This window comes from Phasianus colchicus, chromosome 23, assembly GCF_987193195.1.
Source record: "Phasianus colchicus chromosome 23, bPhaCol1.hap1.1, whole genome shotgun sequence".
NCBI classification, from domain to species: Eukaryota; Metazoa; Chordata; class Aves; order Galliformes; family Phasianidae; genus Phasianus; species Phasianus colchicus.
Window position 1 is genome coordinate 2,849,051 of NC_143458.1, and position 19,428 is coordinate 2,868,478.

The window sequence follows — 19,428 nt, forward strand, 5'->3', positions numbered from 1 at the left end:
GACTTTCCTTGTGACACAATTTGAGCTCAAGTTTTTGCCTTGGTGACAGGGGCAGGGCTCAGGCTCAGAATGAACCAGCTAGAGGCAGCCCCACGGTGTGATTTTGGCACAAGGGCTGATCTGCAGGTGGCAGAATATCAACCACCAGCTCAAAGCTGTTGGTTTGAAAACTGTGGCAAGCCTGGGCCAATATCTCAGTGGCAAAAGAGGTGGTGAAGCCTCTGGTTTGCTCTACCAAGTTTGGGCTCATGGCTTGGTTGGATACAGCTTTTTGAGCTGTTGGTTGTTGTGTTTGGGTGTTACTTGCACCGTGTGAGCTCAAAGCACGATGCCTTTCTAGGACTTGCAATCCAGTCAAATGAGAGGCTCTCAGAAAGCGAGTTTCATCTGAAATCCGTGTCAACAGTTAGGCAAATTTTGAGTGAGAACAGCTTTACAAATGGCGAGTATTGGTCATAAGAAGTATCACTGTTTTCACATTACACAAAGCCTTCCTTGTTCATCTGCAGAGCTTCAGTTTTGCTTCAGTGAGAGGAAAGTGAGGTTGTTAATTACATGTTCCTGTAAAGAAATGCTGTTGCAGGAGACTCGGGAAAGGGACCCAAGCCCTCACTGTGTTTCTGGCTGTTATGCAGGACCACTGTGCTGGGACTCCAATGGAACGAGCCCTTCTGCTGCACTGCCTTCGTAGCTGCAGAAACCCCGTCCTTCCTCGCAGCCTCACCCTGCAGCTTCCAGAGCCAGTCATGCGACCCATGTGAGTAACATGCAATGGTATTCTTGCTTGTACTTTTCCCTCGGTGAATCATTTGAGATCTTCAGATTTCTGCCCATTTTCAGGTTGATTTTGGGGGGTGGATCTGTGTGAGGATGGGTGGTTTTCTTCACGTTGGTGCACAAACCCTGAAAGCCAGCAGGACCTCAGGGCTGCTGCTACTTACTGTAGGTGGGAAAGTTAAAAGGTGCCTTGCTCCTTCCCTTTTCTTGCTGCAAAGCGAGCATTTCTCTGTGCATCGGTGCACTGTGCCCATAGGACCATCGCTGCTCTTTGTCCTCTACCAAGAGGACAAACTCTGACCACAGTTGGCTTGCATCACACGAGCTCAGAGTGTTGGCTGCTGTCGTTCCCACTGCCTGACTCAGCGCCGGAAACTTTTAAGCTCAACGTGACTGCAACTCATCTGCAGACAAACACCTGAACGTGTGAGTGAGGAGCAGGAAGGGAGAGGCAGGGACAGGCGAGTGCTGTGCCTGCTGCAAGCAGCTTGCAAGTCAAGCTTGGAGAAGTCTGTTAGCAAATTTGCGTTGGCTCGACTTTTAAATTTATTTTTAATATGATTCCTAGCCTTGAACTCAGAATGCTCTTGAGGACACTGGGGGAATAGAGTCACCTGCGTGCAGAGGCTCTGAGGGCTTTCTTCTGTCCTCTGTGTCTGACGTTGGGTGTGAGCAGTATGGGGCACTCAGTAGGATGAATGAGAAATGTTTTCAAACTCAAAGAGGGGAGATTTAGAGTGGATGTAAGGAAGGTTTGGCACTGGCACAGGTTGCCCAGAGAGGCGGTGGTGCCCCGTCCCTGCAGACAGCCAAGGTCAGGCTGGAGGGGCTGTGAGCACTGCTGGAGCTGTGGGTGTCCCTGTGCACTGCAGGGAGGCACCAGGCAGCCTTTGAGGCTCCCTTCCAACCCCAACCATCCTACAGTTTCTGAATGTGCAAAAATACATGCAGCAACCATGGAGTGGAAGTGGAATGTCCCAGGTTCAGATCCTCAGCTTGTGTGAGAGGTCATGAGGGTGACGGTGCTTTACACTGCCCCAGGGCTTAATGCTGCTGCCAACTGGGTATGGAGGATGCCTCATTTGTTCCTTATTAAAACTGAGGTATGAATCAGAGCTCGTTTCAGAGGGCCAAGTGGGAGGTGTGAGGCTCACGTAGAAAAATAAAAATATTACGGAACTTCTTTAGGTGGAGCTCATTGTACTATAGCTGCTTTACTGTTATTTATAGTACCATAAGAAATTGGTGATGTTCACAGAATCATTTGAGTTGGAAGGGACCCTCAAATATCACTTAGTCCAACTCCCTGGCAATGAACAGAGACACAGCAGCCCCATGGGGTGCTCAGAGGCTGTTTGAAGGATGCACTTAATGAGGGGGTGACACTGTGCGTGGCTGGGCAGCATTCCCAGGGAAAACCAACCAAACGTCTGAGTACTGACAACAGGTTTCAGCAAAATAAGAGCATCTTCGTGTTTGTTTCTCTGGATCTGTGACACACGAAGATGTTGGTGATGCTGTGTGGGATCAGGACGTCAGAAATCATGTCTGTCATTTCTTTTAAGCCTTCCCAATGTGGGGCATAGAGTAAACTCTGGCATTTCCCACAGGGTTTTGATAAGATTTAACACCAAATTCACCCCAGGTCTCTCCGGCCCTGCTTGGGTTGTTTGTGATCTCCCTCCTGCTGTGACTCACGCTGTCCTGGTAAACCTCAGAGTTTCTGCTGAAAATGGGAAACTTTCTTTTATTTTTCATTTCTGACTTTTTTGGGGGGTTGGTCTCATTGACTGAAGTCACCTTTTGCATTCCCAACACGGGTTTTGAGGGTTTGCAGGTGTTCTTTGCAGGAGCTCCCAGAGGTGGGGATGCTCCCAGGTTGGGTGATACGACTTACATCATTTTACTAGGATGGATCCTGGCCTCTCTTTGGACTTCTGTCCTGGATTGTCTTTCTGTATTCTCACACACAATGTCATGGAATAGAACAAAGATGTGAGATACAGAATTTGCAGTCTGAAATACCTACCCTGGTTCAGGCAGATGATATTGCCTCCAGTGAGACTCAGCTTCTCAATCTCCTTTCCCTCTCCTGATGGATGATGGAGGAAATTTCAGAAGGAACCTTGGCTTAAGTGTGGTTGTCTTTTAAACTCATTCAGAGCTATGAGATAGAGATCCTCTTATTAAGTTCATTATTGTATCCCCAAAGACAAATGTTTGTGCTTGCAGACCGCAGAGCTTTCTGAAATACCAGACTGCTGTTTGTGTATTCATACTTCTGACACTGTATGGCAGGATTAAAGCACTAATATTGACACATGTTAAAATATATATATATAAAAGGGCATCTGTCAACAGCATTAATCCACTTTTGGGGAGAAAATTATTTATGAGCTCAACTGCTGTCTTGGGAATGAGGCAATAATAAGGAGATAAGGGGGAGGGAGTGCCTAATTCATAAGCTGCAAGGTAAAGCTTGGGATCAGATTGTCAAACTTACTGTTATGGAGGCTTCCCCAGCAACATCCCCATCCCTGCAGGCACTCAAGGCCAGGTGGGATGGGGGCTCTGGGCAGCCTGAACTGGTGGGGGGCAGTTGATGGCCAGGAGATGGAAGTCTCCTCCAACCAAAGCCATTCTGTGATGATTCTATGATTCTATTTTGTTTGTACTTCCAGAATTGTGGCAGAACTGTGTTGTCTTTGAACCTTTTGGTCTGTGGACACGACTCAATGTGTAGCCACCAGGAATGAGAGAAATCTCACCCAGACTTGGGGCAGAGATGCTCCATGCTAGCAGGGGTCTCACTGGCTCCAAGACATTGAGCTTATTGCTTTGATGGTGAACTGGTCAAGGTGGGATTGGGAGGCATGGGAACGAATATCAAAAGCTTACTGACTGTGGGTATAAATGAAAACGGGTGATTGTCAGCCACCAAAGTGCTGCCAGTTGTTTTATCTGTGGATATCTATGCCCTTTTTTGCAACTTCCTCATTTTAGGTATTTATCACCAGACTTTAACTGGTTTCACGTTCGTAAAGTACCGATGCAAAGACCTTAAAAACAGCTGAATCCTGAGTAATTCCATGTCACCCTCAGCATTCCTAGGTACAGCTACACGTGGTTTAATGTGAGATGCTGGATCTGGGTGTCAGCACAGGACCACGCCGTGTGCGATCCGCCTTTGCATGCACTGGCAGTCTGCTGTGTACGAGTCTCAGGCGGTGCTTCTGCAGATGTACACAGGGTGTGTTCTCACATTTAAAAATAGAGGACCCATTCGTGGCAGAGACCTGCTGGAGGCCTTCACTGGCCGTGTTGCTTCCCAGCAGCTTTGTGGTGGCAGAAGTCGGATGTTTCCAAAAGAAAACTGCAGCAGAGCACAGTTATGGAATCATAGAGTGTCTCATGTTGGAAGAGACCTGGGAGGATTGCTGAGTCCATCTCCTGGTTGTGATCACTGTCTTCTCACGCACTGACTCAAGCCGAATGCCCTTAGCTTCTACCACTGCTTCCTGATATTGCCCTGCACTGTGAGCCTGAAGTAAATCTGAATTTACTTCAGATAAATGAATAAATCAAACCAAGCACTGATATTTGAAGAACATCATTTGCGAGGTAGAGGTTTTGCATTGTTAGAAAAATAGAAGTTTAATTCTATACACTGAAGGGGTTTCTTTTTCCTTTTCCTTTTTCCTTTTTCCTTTTTCCTTTTTCCTTTTTCCTTTTCCTTTTCCTTTTCCTTTTCCTTTTTCCTTTTTCCTTTTTCCTTTTCCTTTTCCTTTTCCTTTTCCTTTTCCTTTTCCTTTTCCTTTTCCTTTTCCTTTTCCTTTTCCTTTTCCTTTTCCTTTTCCTTTTCCTTTTTTTTGGTAATCCTATAATTGCATTATTCTGGGGAGAAATCCAATAGTTACCATACCAGAGATAGGAGAGTCCACGTATTCTCCCAGCATTGGTGCAAATGAGTGGCACTGAAGGAGGTTGTCCTTCTGCTCATCCAGCAGCACAGGGCTGTGAGCTGAGCCCTCCCCTGTCCGTCTGCGTGCTGTTAGCTCACAGCATGCCTGCTATTACTAAGCACTTTGACAGCAGAGAGGATATCACAGCGTGCAGCTGGTAGTAAGAATGAATGCAGATATGCAAAGCGTGGCAGAACAATGCTCGGGAGGTGGGGGCCTATTGCTGAGAGCAGCAGTGTGGAGCTGCGTGGTCTCCTTTGTGTCATTGCTTGGTTTGGAGGTTGTTTCTTTGTGGGGTTTCTTGGGCAGAGCTCTTGTGTTCAAGAAACATTGAGGTGTGGTACTAACAGACATGGGTTGGTGGGGTTGTATTGGTGGATGGTTGGGCTGGTTGGTCTTGGTGGTCTTTTCCAACCTTGGTGATTCTGTGATCTCTGCTCTGTCAAGTCCATCGGGTTTTTTTTTCTGTTTGTTGTTTTTTGTTTCATGGAACACGTACTGATGTTACACTGCGAAATGTTTTGCAGCATGAACCTCCCTCCCAAGACACATTGGCCATATGTGAAGGGCTGAAATCCCTTTGATATACTCGTGGTCAAAAACAAAGACCAGACCCCATCTTGTTCTTTTATTGGCAATCCCAAGTTGTTAAAGAGGACACATTCATGCAGTGGTATGAATAGGTCAGACACAACAGTGTTGTTATGATTAATGTTCAGAACGTAGCTGAACTCCTATGGCAGTCTGTCAGCCTTCCTTCATCTCTGCAAAGCTCTTTGGAAGGGCCAGCTCTTCCTTTGTAGGAAGTGCTGTATTTCGATAAAAACAAAACAGAAAAAAGAGAGGTTTCTTTTTTAAATGAAGGACGTCCTCGTTTAATGAGGCTTGAAGTGTTTACAGGTGTTTCCTCACAAGTTCAAATTTAGCGGCCCCAGGGAGTTGAGATTCTCATAAGGCAGGGGCGAACACTCCAGTTTTGTGTTTTAAAAGTTGTGAGCATTTAAAGGGCCCCACAGACACGGAGCGTGTGTTGGTTTGGTCTGGTTGAGTGTTTGGAGCCCACGATTGCAACAGGATGGTCACTGGACATGAGCTCAGGTCATCCACAATGCCTGGTCAACGCCTTGTTAAAAACCCCATTTGTTTTTCTGCTGTGTGACCCCGTTTTTGCAAATCTCCATCAAAAGCCCCACGAGAGGCAGGTTCCAGGCTCAGTGGTTTGTTTAAATGGATCTCGGTGATCTCACGTGCTGCTTGATGCTTAATATCTTCCAGAGCGCATTTGGTCTTGGAGGAACTTTTTAGCGTCATGAAGAACAACACAGAGCAAGGGAAAATATAGAAGTAGTTGTGGTTGGAGGATGTGATGACATCACAGAGTTCAGCGGGAACATGGGGCTTTTAAAAAGCTGAAAGAAACATCCTGACACTCAGTGATCGCGTCCCCCGAAAGGGAGTCAAACCCACGTTGGCTCTTAAAGAGCCCGACTGTCCTTCAGCCAAGACACAAAAGGCTCCGTCCCACCACTCAACATGCACTGGCAAAAATGTAAGTGAGCTCTGGTTGCCTTTGTTTTCGTATCTGATAGAAGAGGTGTTGGATAAGTGAGGGTTAGCATAGCACGGGAGAGATGCTGAGGAAGAGATGCGCTCTGAGGAGAGACAAATGAGAAACGTGATGCTGATTTTCCAGCAGGGATATCAGACAGGGCAGCATTGCTGCTTTGTTGGCATTCATCACTATGAATCAAGTGGAAGACTATGATTCATAAAAACAATAACAGGATGCAGGTATTATATCAAAGGTTACGGTGGTTACATACCAGAGAATTTTCCTTTTTAAAAGTGAAACCTGTGAGAAAGCTTATTTCTGTGTCTTTTTTGATATGTACTTTTTTTTTCTTCAACTAATAATAAAGATAAGGAGCGAAGGCAATACGGTTATGAGTTTACAGGAAATCAGTTTTCTTGTTTTCAAGATAATTTCACTACTCTTGGCCCACCTTTGCTCAGATAATTTGCCGATCCCAATGCAGGTAGGTGTTTGCTCTGCTTCTGCAGCTCTTTCATTCTCACTGTGCGGATCTGTAGGTTGGATGGGGCCCTGGGCAGCCTGACATAGTGGCCCATGGCAGAGGGCTGGGGCTGGGTGGGCTTTGAGGTCCCCTCCAACACAAGCCATTCTATGATGCTATGGCTGCGCTCATTTCTCCATCCTTGGCACCGTGCGATGCCGTCCTTTAGCCTGGAATCATAATATAATGTATCTGACTGAAAGAAGCTTCTTTCTTAATGTCTTAACATGGAACTAAGACCAGTCTTATTCTCTTTGACATTGCAGCCTGTAGGTTATACGGAGATGGGTTTACGATGCCCGCGTCTGTCTGAACTTGTTAACATTTAATTCTGTTCTCCCTGCTAAGAGCTTCTGTTACTCTTTTCGCTCGGGAACTTTGGAAGCTCAAATGTGTGTTTGTGAAATTACACTGTGCAAACTTTAAGTCCTGAAGTAAGAAGCCCTGGCTGCTTACATCGTGGTGTTTCAGTTTGTGTGATGAGTAGTCAGCAGCAAGCGGGACTCTATGGTAACACACCTTGTTTCCGATGATCTCGTGCTGTTTTCAGAACCAGTAGGTATATGATGTGAAACATGCTGCAAGGGTCAGATGTTATCTTCCATCTGAGAAGCCTATCAATCTTCTTTTTATTATTACTTCTTTTTTTTTTTTTTTTTTTTTTTTTTTACTGCAATGACAAAGCATTACTAACAAGCTATGTTGTAGGTAGAACCAAACTGGCAACTGATAAGGTGTTTTCCCCATACGTTGTTTCTTTGACACATGCAGTGCTTTCACAGGTAAGCAGGAATTGCAAGCCTGCAGCAGAGGAGATCAAAACGCATGTTTCAGTGTCATCCATCTCCCCACTGGGAGATTCCAGCCAACACCATTTCTGCCCATCCCTGCGTCCCCCCCATGCATCTAAGCTCCCAAAGACTGGACTCTCCCATTGTAGCAATGCTCCCTGCTGTTCTGAAAGACAGCAACTGCCTGCATTTGGCTTCTCTTGCAGCAGATGGAGCAGCCAGGCTTCCCTCTGCTCCTGGGCTGGTCAGCCTGGCATTGTGTTAATTGAGACTTGGAAGGAGTTGAGGGCAGATTGCTGCCTGATTGCTGTTGGTGTTGGTTGTGCTATGGCATGGCTGGGGTTCCTCAGCCTCAGAGGCCTTTGGCTTTTTTGCTAAACCTAAATATCGGATCATTTTTTCAATGTTATGCTGTTATCCTGCTTCTTTCCTGTTGCACTGCAGCGATGAATCACTTTGGCTTCAGGTGCAGCCATGAGCAGTGCTCTGATGGCAGCTGGGGTGCATTTACCTTCTCTGTGCTGACTCTCCATGTATTGCTGAGCGTGGTGTTGGGTCTCAATGATTTCAGTGGAAGTCAGACTTTGCGACAGTTCTGTGAGTCCCCATTTAGTCCCACTGTCCTCTGCCAGTGTGACCAGCTGTGGGCTCGTGTTTCCTGCACCATCTGGCTCAAAGCACCTGTGACCACATGGATGTCCCAGTGTCCTCGTGCAAGTCACAAAGCCATCAGTAAGTCCAGCTCTGTGTGCTGCACAGCTGCTGTACAGCAACTTTCTGTGGGCTGTTGCTCTGTCCCACTCCTGGATCCATTCACTGCCTGTTGCCCTTTCCTGATGGTTCTCGAGTTAGAAAGCAGCTTTGAGTACTATTCAGACTTATAATCGTAGGATGGTTTGGGTTGCAAGGGAGCCTCAAAGGCCACCTGGTGCCTCCCTGCAGTGCACAGGGACACCCACAGCTCCAGCAGTGCTCACAGTCAGTCCAGCCTGACCTTGGCTGTCTGCAGGGACGGGGCACCACCACCTCTCTGGGCAACCTGTGCCAATGCCTCAGTGCCAAACCTTCTTCCTTACATCCACTCTAACACTGGCTTTTCACAGCTACGTTTGCAATTGAGCTCAGGGCAGTGCCAGCTGGAATGCAAAGGTAGAGGCAGAAATGTTTGCTTCATCCGTACCTGGATGAAAGGAGGCTGCACAGAACTCCTGGCAGCCTCCTCAATCAGGATGCCTCAGTATGGGTTTTTAGCACAATAGGAGGTTTCAATAGGAATGGTATCATCCCCATATTCTACCCCAGCCATGAAATAAACAAAACCAAAACAAGCAAATATCAAAACAAACTGAAAATCGAAGAGCGATGAAGTGATTTGAATAGGTGTCACCTCACCAGAGGGCATTTCTTGTGAGCGCTTCTGAACAGCAGTTCCCTGGTTCTGCAGAGGACCTTTCAGCAGAAAGCCCTACAGGGACAGGGCAGCCCTCAGCCCTGTGGTGACCAGAGGCCCTCGTCCTCTGGGGAGTCTCGCATGGCTGGAGATGCGCACTGTGCCGTGACCCTGCGGGAGCTTCTGTGCAGGAATGGGGCCCAGAGCTTCCGCTGAGCAAAAGGCACAGCCTGAAAGCATCCCCTCCCACGGCAGGAGCAAAGTGACTGTAGGGGCTTCCCAGCTTTTGGCAGGATTCTGCTGGATGGGAGCCGGCCGCTCAGCGGGATGGGAAATTTCTATTGCGCGGCACCTTTCCTCTTACGTGTCTGTATGCAGATAGCAACTCCATGTTGTATTTTGATGACAAAATGAACATACTTCTCATGCAAATTACTTCTGTTATGAGAGGGTATGCGAGCAGGTTGCAATTCGGCAAGCGTTTCACATTGACGTGGTGTTTTTGGTGAGGTCAGAAAGCTTTGGACACTCAACTCCTACTCAAGTCTTGTGGGACTGGTGCAGGTAAGGCAGGATTCCCGTGCAACAGAGAGATGTGAATCTTCACCTTTGCAAACCTCTTCCCAAATGCTTTTTAAGCCCCTGAAGCCTTTTCTGCCCTCAACAGATGTGGGCTCTATACCGCCTTTCTGAAAGTATCAGATAATGAGACCGAGAGGTGAAACTGCAATATGTCGCATCTTGTGAGTCTTAATTTTGGTAAAACCCCACTGGGAAAGATGGATAGCACGAAAGTTGAGCCCATCCATGCTTTACGAAGCAGGTGTCGGGCTCTATGAATGACCACATCGGCAATTAAATGGAAAGCTTGCATTACTAAAATGGAAAGAGTATTCTGGGCTGGGAGGAATTGGGACGTGCGGGTGAGACTTATGGTTAAGCCACTTTCTGTCTATCTCAGCTTCCCCTTTGTACCAGGAGTTCTCTTATTCTGAAACAGATAATTTTTGGCAGCCCTCACCACTGCACGGCCAATGCAGCCATCTCCCTGTGCTGGAGCAGAACACAGGTTCTGCAAAATGCTCCCATGGCTTCCACTTCTTTACATCTCCTAGAGGTGTGGAGGAGACCTTTCCTGCAAGGGCAGTGTGCAGGAGCACACAGGAAGGATGCAGGCAGGGTATGATGGCACATGGATCTGCTGGAACCCAAGGTTGCTTTGGTGCTTGGCCATCTTCCAGCTGTACATAAACACCCAAAAACAAAGGGACTGGGCATAATTGTGAAATATAGTACTGTGGCACTAATCTGTTTCACTCCGTTGGGTAGTTGTAGTGCTAAGCAACTGAGCAGAAAGAGACCAAATACTGCACTGAGTTGTTGGTAAGCAAGTGAAATATTTAGTCTATTGATTTAATTACACTAAGGACCCTCCCGAGTTCATTTCCTTATGCTGAGCAATGAACCATCGCTTGTCTCCTTTGCTCTTGCTCTGAGTTTTTCTGTTTATTGTACAGCAGATTCTCTGCCCAAGATGTTTGCTTAGCACTTTGCATTTAACTAAATCCTGATTGAGATACACACCCTCAGCGTGACAAGTGGTATAGGAAATAACCTGCTCTCGTCCAGTTCTCTTGCTCAGGGCTGTCTTATAAAAGAATGGCAACACCTCACAGGAGATTTGGGATGTGTCAGAAGCACAGGGTGCCTTCAGGCCTCCAAATGGACACACCACGCCAACACCGTGGCCCTTTAACATCATTTCAAATGGAGAGACCGCTGATGAGATGACAAAGTGGGCAATGACCAAAGGCAGTGTGGGGAAATGCTACGTTTGGAGTTTCTTCATGGTTTATTCAGCAATGCTACGTGCGCTGTTTGTCAGCCAAAGAATGGTCTGTTGGTCATGACTCCCAGTGCCTACCAGCCAGTGCCTACCAGCCAACACAATTCCCTAAAATTTTGGTAGAAATAAGTCAGTCTGCTTTGATCACGACTCGTTTCCAAGCAGCAACAGCTACGAACCAATGCTACCAGACTGAATACTTCTGAAAAGCATTTTGAGGAATCTGAGTTTGAATTGCATACAAAATGCAGGCAAACGTAATGCAACGTTTGGTCTCTTGCTTCAGTATTCCTCAGTGGACATTGGTTTTTTAATGTAAAAAGATTTGAATTAGAGTCAAAGCATCCAAGCAGCGTATCCAAAGCTACACCTTATTTTTCTCCCCTTTCTTTTGAACTTTTTATTCACCAAAGCTCACTGCACACCACAGTGGTGTCAGCAGCTGCCCTATGGAATTTTCAAGACCGAAGGCCAAATGTCAGTGGTTTGTTAAGTAAAACGCAATTTTTTCTTGTTATCCAAGAGGAACCGTTTGCTTTTTGGTGTTAATGTAAATAAGAAAAAGATTTCTATTGTATTTCTTTTCAATTTTTTTTATTACATTGGAAGGAAAGAGCAAAATGTTTGCTCTGGTTCCACTGGCTGGTTGATAGCTTATCAATGAGCACAGAGAAAGGGAACCTTGTGAAGCAGTGGCAAGCGTGTCGTTTGCTTCTCTGCAATCTCAACAAGCTGAATGGCAGAGCAGCCTTCAATCCAACACCTCTACGGGCTTTTTGCTGTTGTCTCTGATGCATAGCACTGCAGGGAGTGCTGTGTTTGGTACCGTTTGGTGCTCTCCATCCACTTGGAGAGATTGCTCCGAAGGGTTTGGGGTTCATGCCAGGCTTTTCTCAGCAATCAGCAAATGCAATGAGTGATAACATTGATGAAAGGAGCTTGGTTTTGTAAGGCAGCCTGACCAAAGCGTTGCAATGAGCTCAAATAAGTTTGCACACAAAAACTATGGCCAATCCTACTGGCTGGGTCAGGTTCCCTCTCTTCTCTCTACGCTCCCAATGCTTTGTACTGCTTCAGCAAACAGCTGCAAACTGGGACCTAGTGACTGGTAAGAAGGATGTATGGCTGTTGTGCTGTGCACACTTGAGCACCAAAATACAGGTGATGCTGTTCTTTATTTGTTTGGGGTTTGTTGGTGCATTGCAGCTCAGTGTAACAGTCTTTATTAAGTGTGAGTTCAAGGTAGCCTTGATAGTTCATTAAGGCAACCCTGATAGATGAGGCTGGAGAGCGCTCAATCCAGCTACGTTCTTCATAAGGATACTTAGTGGTCTTTATTTCCCAAAATACTTGTAAAGGATCACGTTATTTTGCTTTATGAGGAATTGCACGCTGAGGACCAAGCTCAGTTTGCTCTATTTTTTCTGTGCTGCTCAGACATGGTGCACACTTGAGCAGTGGAAAAGCAGCTGTGCTAGCATTATTTTTATTTCTGGAGGTCAGCTTGGGGGGAACCGAAATATGTCATGCAGACTTTGGTTTTATTTCTTATCTTTTTTTTTTTTTTTTGGTTACTCTGCTTACACCGGAAACTGTGAATAGGTATATTTGTCAGCTTTTACAGTAAATTTCTTCTCTCCCATCCCCCAAACCTGGAGCCAGAAACTGCCATCCTTCCCCACCCAGACCTGCAGGGAGAAGCTGTGAGGGCAGTGTGGATTGGGCATTGCCAGGAGGGATTTTCTGCCCCTCGTGCCACCCTACAGCATGCTGGCTTTGGCAGAGCCGATGGTTTTGCTCACCATAAACAGCAGCAACACCCAATTCTGAGACGTTCTTAGTAAGGCAGCAATGCATCGCTTCCAAATAAATGTCATGCAAGAGCAAGAAGCACCTTTGGGATGGGTTTCGTTTCAGACCTGTCCTGTATTCAGCTCGTTTTCAGAGTTATCAGTGCAGCCCGCAGCACAGCGCTGTGTGGCACTGCCTTTAGTTAGTGTTCAGAGAAATTAATGCCAATTACATTGTAAAAGCAGAGCTGTATTAAACGAAGTGATCTTCATTCCCTTTGCTGACTGCACCTCCAAAGCCACAGGAGGTATGAGAATGCAGGCAACCTGCTTTGAAGTTCCACAAGGAATGGTCAGAGAGAGCAAGTACACATTAGGCAAAGGCTGAGAAATCACCTCTCCTTCAGCTATTGCTCCAAAGCATGGAATTTTCCCTATATGCATAAGGGTAACAAACAAAGAGAGCAGTTCCACGCATAACTGTGGTGTTATCTGCTGCCAGAAGTATGTATAATGGCCTCTGAAGATTTTGTGATTAAATGGTATGTGGTGGGGCTGAAAGAGCAAACTGTTGGTATTGCAAAGCTGAGGAAAAATAAGGATTTCATTTTTAAAAGGCGTCCAAGCAGAAAAGCTATTTTTGAGGTTCTCTTGTAATTTTAGACTCAGTTTTTCATTTTGTTCTGCAGTGCAAAGCACAGATCATAAATCTGAATCGCTACTGGGATGGTGCTTTTCAGGGATGATTTGAGCTGGATATCCAGCTGGGCTTCTTCATAAAGCCAACTGCAATGCTCAGAAATGGGAACTTACCAACTGACACACTCACAGATCGAAGGGGCAGGCAGCAAGTCTTGCTCTCAGTGCTTCTGAAAACACGGGGCCTTCCTGAGCTTTGCTATCCCGTGGTCTCCTGCTCTAAACTGCTTCCAGTGACATTGTGTAATGTTGGGTGATAATATCTGCTGATGAAGAATGGTGTTTTCTCTGCTCTTGTCATGTCATCATTTACCTTGCTGAGCTCTCCCTTCCTGCTTCCAAAAGCCATGGGGCACACGTGTCCAATGAGCGATGGCTGCAATGGCTGTCCAAATGGGGATGCTCTTCATGTTTGGTTCTATTTGCAGCTTGCTTTTAAATAACATATTTAAACCATAACATATTTCTCTCGAATATCTCATCAACCAGCCTGCAGGTTCACTCGGACCCATTTGCCCTCCAGGTTTCGTAAATCACTGCACTGCACACCTGTGGCACAGGAGCAACAGGAAGCAGATAGACCAAAGGGAAAGCACATCATGTAGGAGTGTTCTGCAGGAAAACAGGGGCAAGAAAAGACAATAAACACCACCTGTCCCTTTGTTGTTTGTTTTTTTTTTTTTTTACAGCTTCTGCTTCAGAACAACAGCCGCAGCCTCGCCCCTACCAAGGGGTCCGTGTCAAAGAGCCAGTGAAGGAGCTCTTGAAAAGGAAACGGGGAAATGTTCACAATGCCACTGCAGCAGCAGCCACAACGGTAGGAGGAAAAAAGAAATGCAGGAGCAAAGCTTGGTTGGGTAGCTGAGAGGCCCCGGCACTGCTTTATGCAATGAGAGAAATCTTTGTATCACCTGAGTGTTCAGAGATAGCGGAACCTCTTGTTACCTGGAGATACTGTGAAATATATTTTAAATGCAATATATAAATTAGATGTAAGTGAAGACCATGTTTTGAGCAACCTGGGAGTTGTCCCTGCCTGTAGCAATTGGGTTGGAAGTGTATGATCTTAAAGGTTCCTTCCAACCCGACACATTCTATGAAATAAATACATTTTTGCCTTTATAGTTCTGGGCAGCTTCAGCCGCCATTGATTTGGCTGAATGGAAGGAGGGAGCTGCCTGTGGTATTAACCCTTGGATATTTTTCTTCTCTTTTCTAGGTTGTTTTGCCCCACCAGCCGCTCCCTTCCTACACACCAATGGGTAATATTTCCTTGATTTTCTACATGTTTCTCAGCCCTGCTGCAGGGAAAGCCATGCAGAACTGAGCTGTGATCCCCTCCTATCTTCCAGGCCAGCCGTGCATTGATGTAGATGCTGCTGCCCCTGCACTGCCCGGCGCGGAGGAAGGAGCACTGTGTTCCAGCTGGCTCTCCCAGCCTTCTCCCTCATCCCTGCAGCCTCTGACTCAGTGGACCACTTACCCCGACTACGTGTCCCACGAAGCAGCCAGCTGTCCTTACACTGCAGACATGTACATCCAGCCTATGTGTCCCAGTTACACGTTGGTTGGACCTTCGTCTGTACTGACTTATGCTTCTCAGCCACTGATCACCAATTTCACGGTAAGTCAAAGATATAAATGTATAAAAAAGTATAAATGATGGCAAATTCCCCACCTTCCAGAAAGCGTCAATGGGGAGTGCAGGTTATAACTCACATAATTTGATTATTATCATGCAGCTCATTCTTGCATGTAGTTCTCATAGCGTAGCCCCTTCTGTACTATGCTGAGCATTGGAGAGCTTTGAAGTTGCTTTGAAATTGGAGACTCCTCTGCCATTTCTCCAGCTCTCCACACTCCTTCAGCACTTTTCATGTTATTGATACAGCCTGTTCTTGCTGCTGTCCTGAGAAATGAGTCATCTCCCACCACGTCAGCAACAGGGCTGCCATTGCCTTGAGTTTGTTTGGCTCTGTGGACAGTTATTTATTGTCAGGGAGTATTGTTTGCAGCTCAGGAACATTAATGGGGAGTGTTCAGCTTACTGTTGTCATATGTTCCAACTGGAGTAGGGGTTCTTCATCTTGGATTTGCAGTAGCTGAGAAAGCTGTAGTTCTGAGTGGATTTATTCCATGGTCCATAAACACTGTTGTCAGATCAAGAATCATAGAATGGCTCAGATTGGAGGGGAACTCAAAGATCACCCAGTTCCAACCCTCTGCCACGGGCAGTGCCCAGTGGTTCAGGCTGCCCAGGGCCCCATCCCACTTGACCCTGAGTGCCTTCAGGGATAGGAAGGAAGCTGTCCCTTCAGAGGTCTGTGCAGTCTTCATGGGATTCTTCACTATTTAATTCCAAATATTTGGAAAAAAAAAAAAAAAAAACAGAAGTGAAGGGAATTCTAGGAAACACCTACCGGACATGCCAGGAAAATGGCTTGGTAAAAAAATGCTGCCAAAGAAGGCAGCATTCAGCGCAGAGCAAAGCTGTTTCATGGCCTTGCAGCGAGGGTGGGAGTAGGAACAGAAAGCTGAAGGGAACTCGTCATGAGCACAAGCTACTGCCCGCGAGCACCTGGGACACCCACAGCCACTGCTCTCATGGGAGCAGCGTGGGAAAACTGTCACCTTGGGTGTAAAGCTTCCCCAGAGAGACAGGAAAAGGGATGTTCAAAGTGAGACTGAGCATCCTTCCCCTCATTTCCCGTCCTCCCCACGCCCCACCCAATGCCCAATGGTTTTTTTATTCTGTTGAATGTCTCTCCTTCCCACCAGCCCCGAAGCAGCACCCCGGCCGTGGTGCCCCAGCTGGAGGTGACGGAGCAGCAGCCACCCATCACCTACTTCCCGTGGGCACAGCCCCTCTCAGCACTGCCAGCCCCTACCCTGCAGTACCAGCCGGCCTCTTCCACGCTCCCCACGCCACAATTTGTGCCCCTGCCCATCTCCATCCCTGAGCCAGCCCCGCAGGAGCTGGAAGATGCCAGGAGGGTCATCGGCACGCTGCCCATAGAGAAGCTGCTTCTAGAAGATGAAGACAATGATACGTATGTGTTAAACCACGCTCTCTCTGTTGAAGGGCTTTAAGTTGCACATCTTGGGTCCGGTCCTTGTATACTTAATGCTCCACCATGAGCATTGAGTACAGAGGAAACCCAGCCCAGAGTTGACTTGGGGTTTTATTGTCCACTTCCAGCACACCGTGGCTGAGTGCTGAGTGAAACTTGCTTTGTCCTGGGGCCCAGCACCCAATGTCTGTGCTGTTACAGCCTCAGCACGAGGTGACTTTCATCTCACAGCCTGAAATGGACAAACCGTAGTGTAGCCACGGCCAACTGCAGTGTTTGGTGAGGGTGCCCTCGCCTCTAAGTGTTGGCAAGACCTTTCCAGTAGGACTGCTTTCTAGAGCTAATGCCTTGTGTATGTCTTTGCTCTGTCTGTAGAGCTGTTTATGCCGCTAGAGAATGTTTGGGGGCCTGCATTGGTACTTATCAAAATTGAACCACCCCTTTGGAAAACAAGAAAATGTAGAAGGTACATTTGTTCTATTGGTGCAAATGGGTGCATCAGTCCAAAGATGAAAAGTCAACACAGTTGAACTGCATGACAGTGCAGTTGGGTGTCCCTGTGCACAGAGCAATGCAAAGTGGCCTGGGTGAAACCTCTGATTTCACGTGAAGGTGAAACTCAAAGCTCTCACCTTATCTGTCCCTGTCAGACAGATGTGTAGGTATTGAAGGACAGTGCTTTGCAGTCGTGGTCTTTCATCAACAGAGTGTTTTTTGGACTCTGAATTTTCATCTTGGAGATGGGGGGCTGGTTCTGTGGCTGGCTGGTAATGCTGCGTGTTCTACCAATGGACAGATCCTGGTCCCACTGACGTCACCGAGAGTTTTGCCTGAGTCAGGATTGCACAACATGGCCCCATATCAGCAAATCATTGAGAAGACAGGGTCTTCCAAAATCTGGACTTCAGCCTAACAAGAAACTTGTGACCATTAGCTGGCAATACTTTCATTTCTTCTGTAGCATTTGAGTATGAAGTTGTTGGTGTGCTGAGCCAGGGAACCTTAGTGACCTCTCTTGTGCCTTGCTGTTATGGAAAGTTCCTCTGCGCTGTAGTTTCCCAAGCTCACAGGTGCACACATTCTCTTTATGGCTTTCTGGTTTTCTTTCCCAGACAATGAGTAGCTTTACCTTTTCCTCTGATGCCACTGTAAATATTGTTGTTGATGTTCAGGAGTACCATGCCACAAACATACTTGCAGGAGATGTACCCCCTTCTGATTTTTGTTTATCATTTCCTTAAAAAAAACCTGGGGGCTCTTGGCTGGTGAACACAATTTCTCTGGGTTTTTCTGCTTTCTGAAGCCCAGGATCCTTAGCTGAATTCAGTACTTGTGAGATTATGCAAAGTAATTTATTGCACTGATGACTGCCTGGTGCCCAGCACTCCAGTTGCCACCCAGGCAATATTTCAAGTAACCTTAATGTTGTATGCCTGAGTGAGGTTTGCAAGATCAGAGCAAAAGTCTTGAGGACTTTCAAAGCATATTTCATTGTTTAATATTCACAAATCTAGAAGACACGAGCAATAGATCATGTAAGTGATCATAAAGTCACTTGAAAATAGCAGAAGTCCAGGCGCATTGAAATTAGTGGCTTACATTTGCAGAAAAACCCAGCAAAGAAATTAATTAGAAGGAGTTTGGTTCACCACTGCTTACTCCAGTTTTATGAGTACAGAATCATTCAGTAAAACTGGGATAATAGGTGTGTGAACCAAACCTGTGGTTGCTAAGATTGCATTTTAATTCCTTTCACTTCGATGTATGTAAATTCTGTGTGTGGATACCAAAGATGAACTACTTCAGAATTTCTTTCTGGGTTGTTCTGGTTAGAAAAAGACAAATTATTCTCCAATAAAGATCTACAGTAACTTCCATATGCCTAGAGTGTTTTATTTCCTACACAGAAGTATAACCCAGCGCTGGGTTAGCAGTCAGCCCATGATTACAGCCCAGAGCCCAAGGAGCTGTTGGGCTTTCTGCTAGTTTTGCACATTGAGGCAGGCTAAAGAGGATCTCTGTGGTCCAAATGTGGGCTGGGAGCACTGCTTGCTCGCTGACACAAGCACTGCTGCTGTTTGGGTGTTGGTTTGATCACAGTTATCTGCTATTGGTAACCATGGGGATGCATGGTGTGCACTCACAGCTCATGCTGAGCTTGACTGCAAACCAGACCAGCCGTGAAGTTGCATTTCTACTTCCTAAAATTGCAAGCTGTGGCTCTGGGGTACAAAATCACCTGGGGGAAGAAGCGACTGCCCACTGATTTATGACTAAGAAGTGTTGAATGTTGCTGTCTGGAGAGGAGCAAATGGGGCTGCTAGGGTTGCCTTGTGCCAAGGTTTTATGCTACCATGGCATGCAGGGCTGTGTGACCCCAAACCAGTGGGAGCCCCAGTGCTGAGTTTGTGGGGGACTTTGGTACATCGTGGCACAAGTGTCAAGCTCACCCGAGGGAAAGTGCTGATGGAAAGGAGCCAGCATGGCAAAACTCGGGGTGCTGAGGGATTGGGAAAGCAGCAGTTATGTTGAGGTAGGAAATCCAGTTCCTGGAAATGGGTTATCTGAATCTCAAGCCCTTGGGGTTATGGCATAGTTGGGGGGAACTCTGGGTATAAAACCCCCAGAGCAGCGCTGTTACCCTGTAAAACTGTTTGCTTCCAGGGTGATCCATGGCCAAGCAGTGATCGATGTCTTTATTTACTGTCTTAGAATTCTACATATTTATGCAGCTAAAGGTATGAGGGCGTTTACGTTGGCAGCTGCAGAGCGCATGAAGGAGCTGCGGAGACTTGATGCCAAGGAACACAGAGGAAAGGTAATGCTGACCACCTCCTCCTGCAAACAGCAGCATTTGGGATGGGCAAAGCTGCGTGGCTGAGAGCAAGTGATGCTGGGAAAATCCCCCTTCAGCCTCTCTGTTACTGCAGGAGTAGCTCTGAGCAGTGCTGTGCCTTGCTCTGGCATTCTGAAAGTGCTGCTCTTAATTTGCCATCTGAATTAAGGCTGGAGAGCTCAGCAGGAGCT

The 19,428-nt window shown here is 46.7% G+C and overlaps 1 protein-coding gene across 3 annotated transcripts; it reads left to right on the forward strand.

Annotated features, from left to right (window-relative positions):
* The first annotated feature begins 534 nt into the window (after positions 1-534).
* POU2AF1 (POU class 2 homeobox associating factor 1) lies at positions 535-19,422 on the forward strand. Of its 3 annotated transcripts, XM_090123609.1 has the most exons (7): positions 535-757; positions 6,015-6,288; positions 14,020-14,147; positions 14,550-14,592; positions 14,683-14,954; positions 16,109-16,380; positions 19,114-19,422. In XM_090123609.1, the coding sequence occupies exons 2-7, from the start codon at positions 6,273-6,275 to the stop codon at positions 19,280-19,282; spliced, it is 900 nt and encodes a 299-aa protein (XP_089979735.1). In that variant the 5' UTR covers positions 535-757; positions 6,015-6,272; the 3' UTR covers positions 19,283-19,422. The 3 variants fall into 3 exon arrangements, with proteins under 3 accessions (XP_089979735.1, XP_031455710.1, XP_031455709.1); XM_031599850.2 differs by lacking the exons at positions 535-757; positions 19,114-19,422 and adding an exon at positions 17,198-18,276 and having other exon boundaries at positions 6,044-6,288; XM_031599849.2 differs by lacking the exons at positions 535-757; positions 19,114-19,422 and having other exon boundaries at positions 6,044-6,288; positions 16,109-18,276.
* The last annotated feature ends 6 nt before the right edge of the window (positions 19,423-19,428 follow it).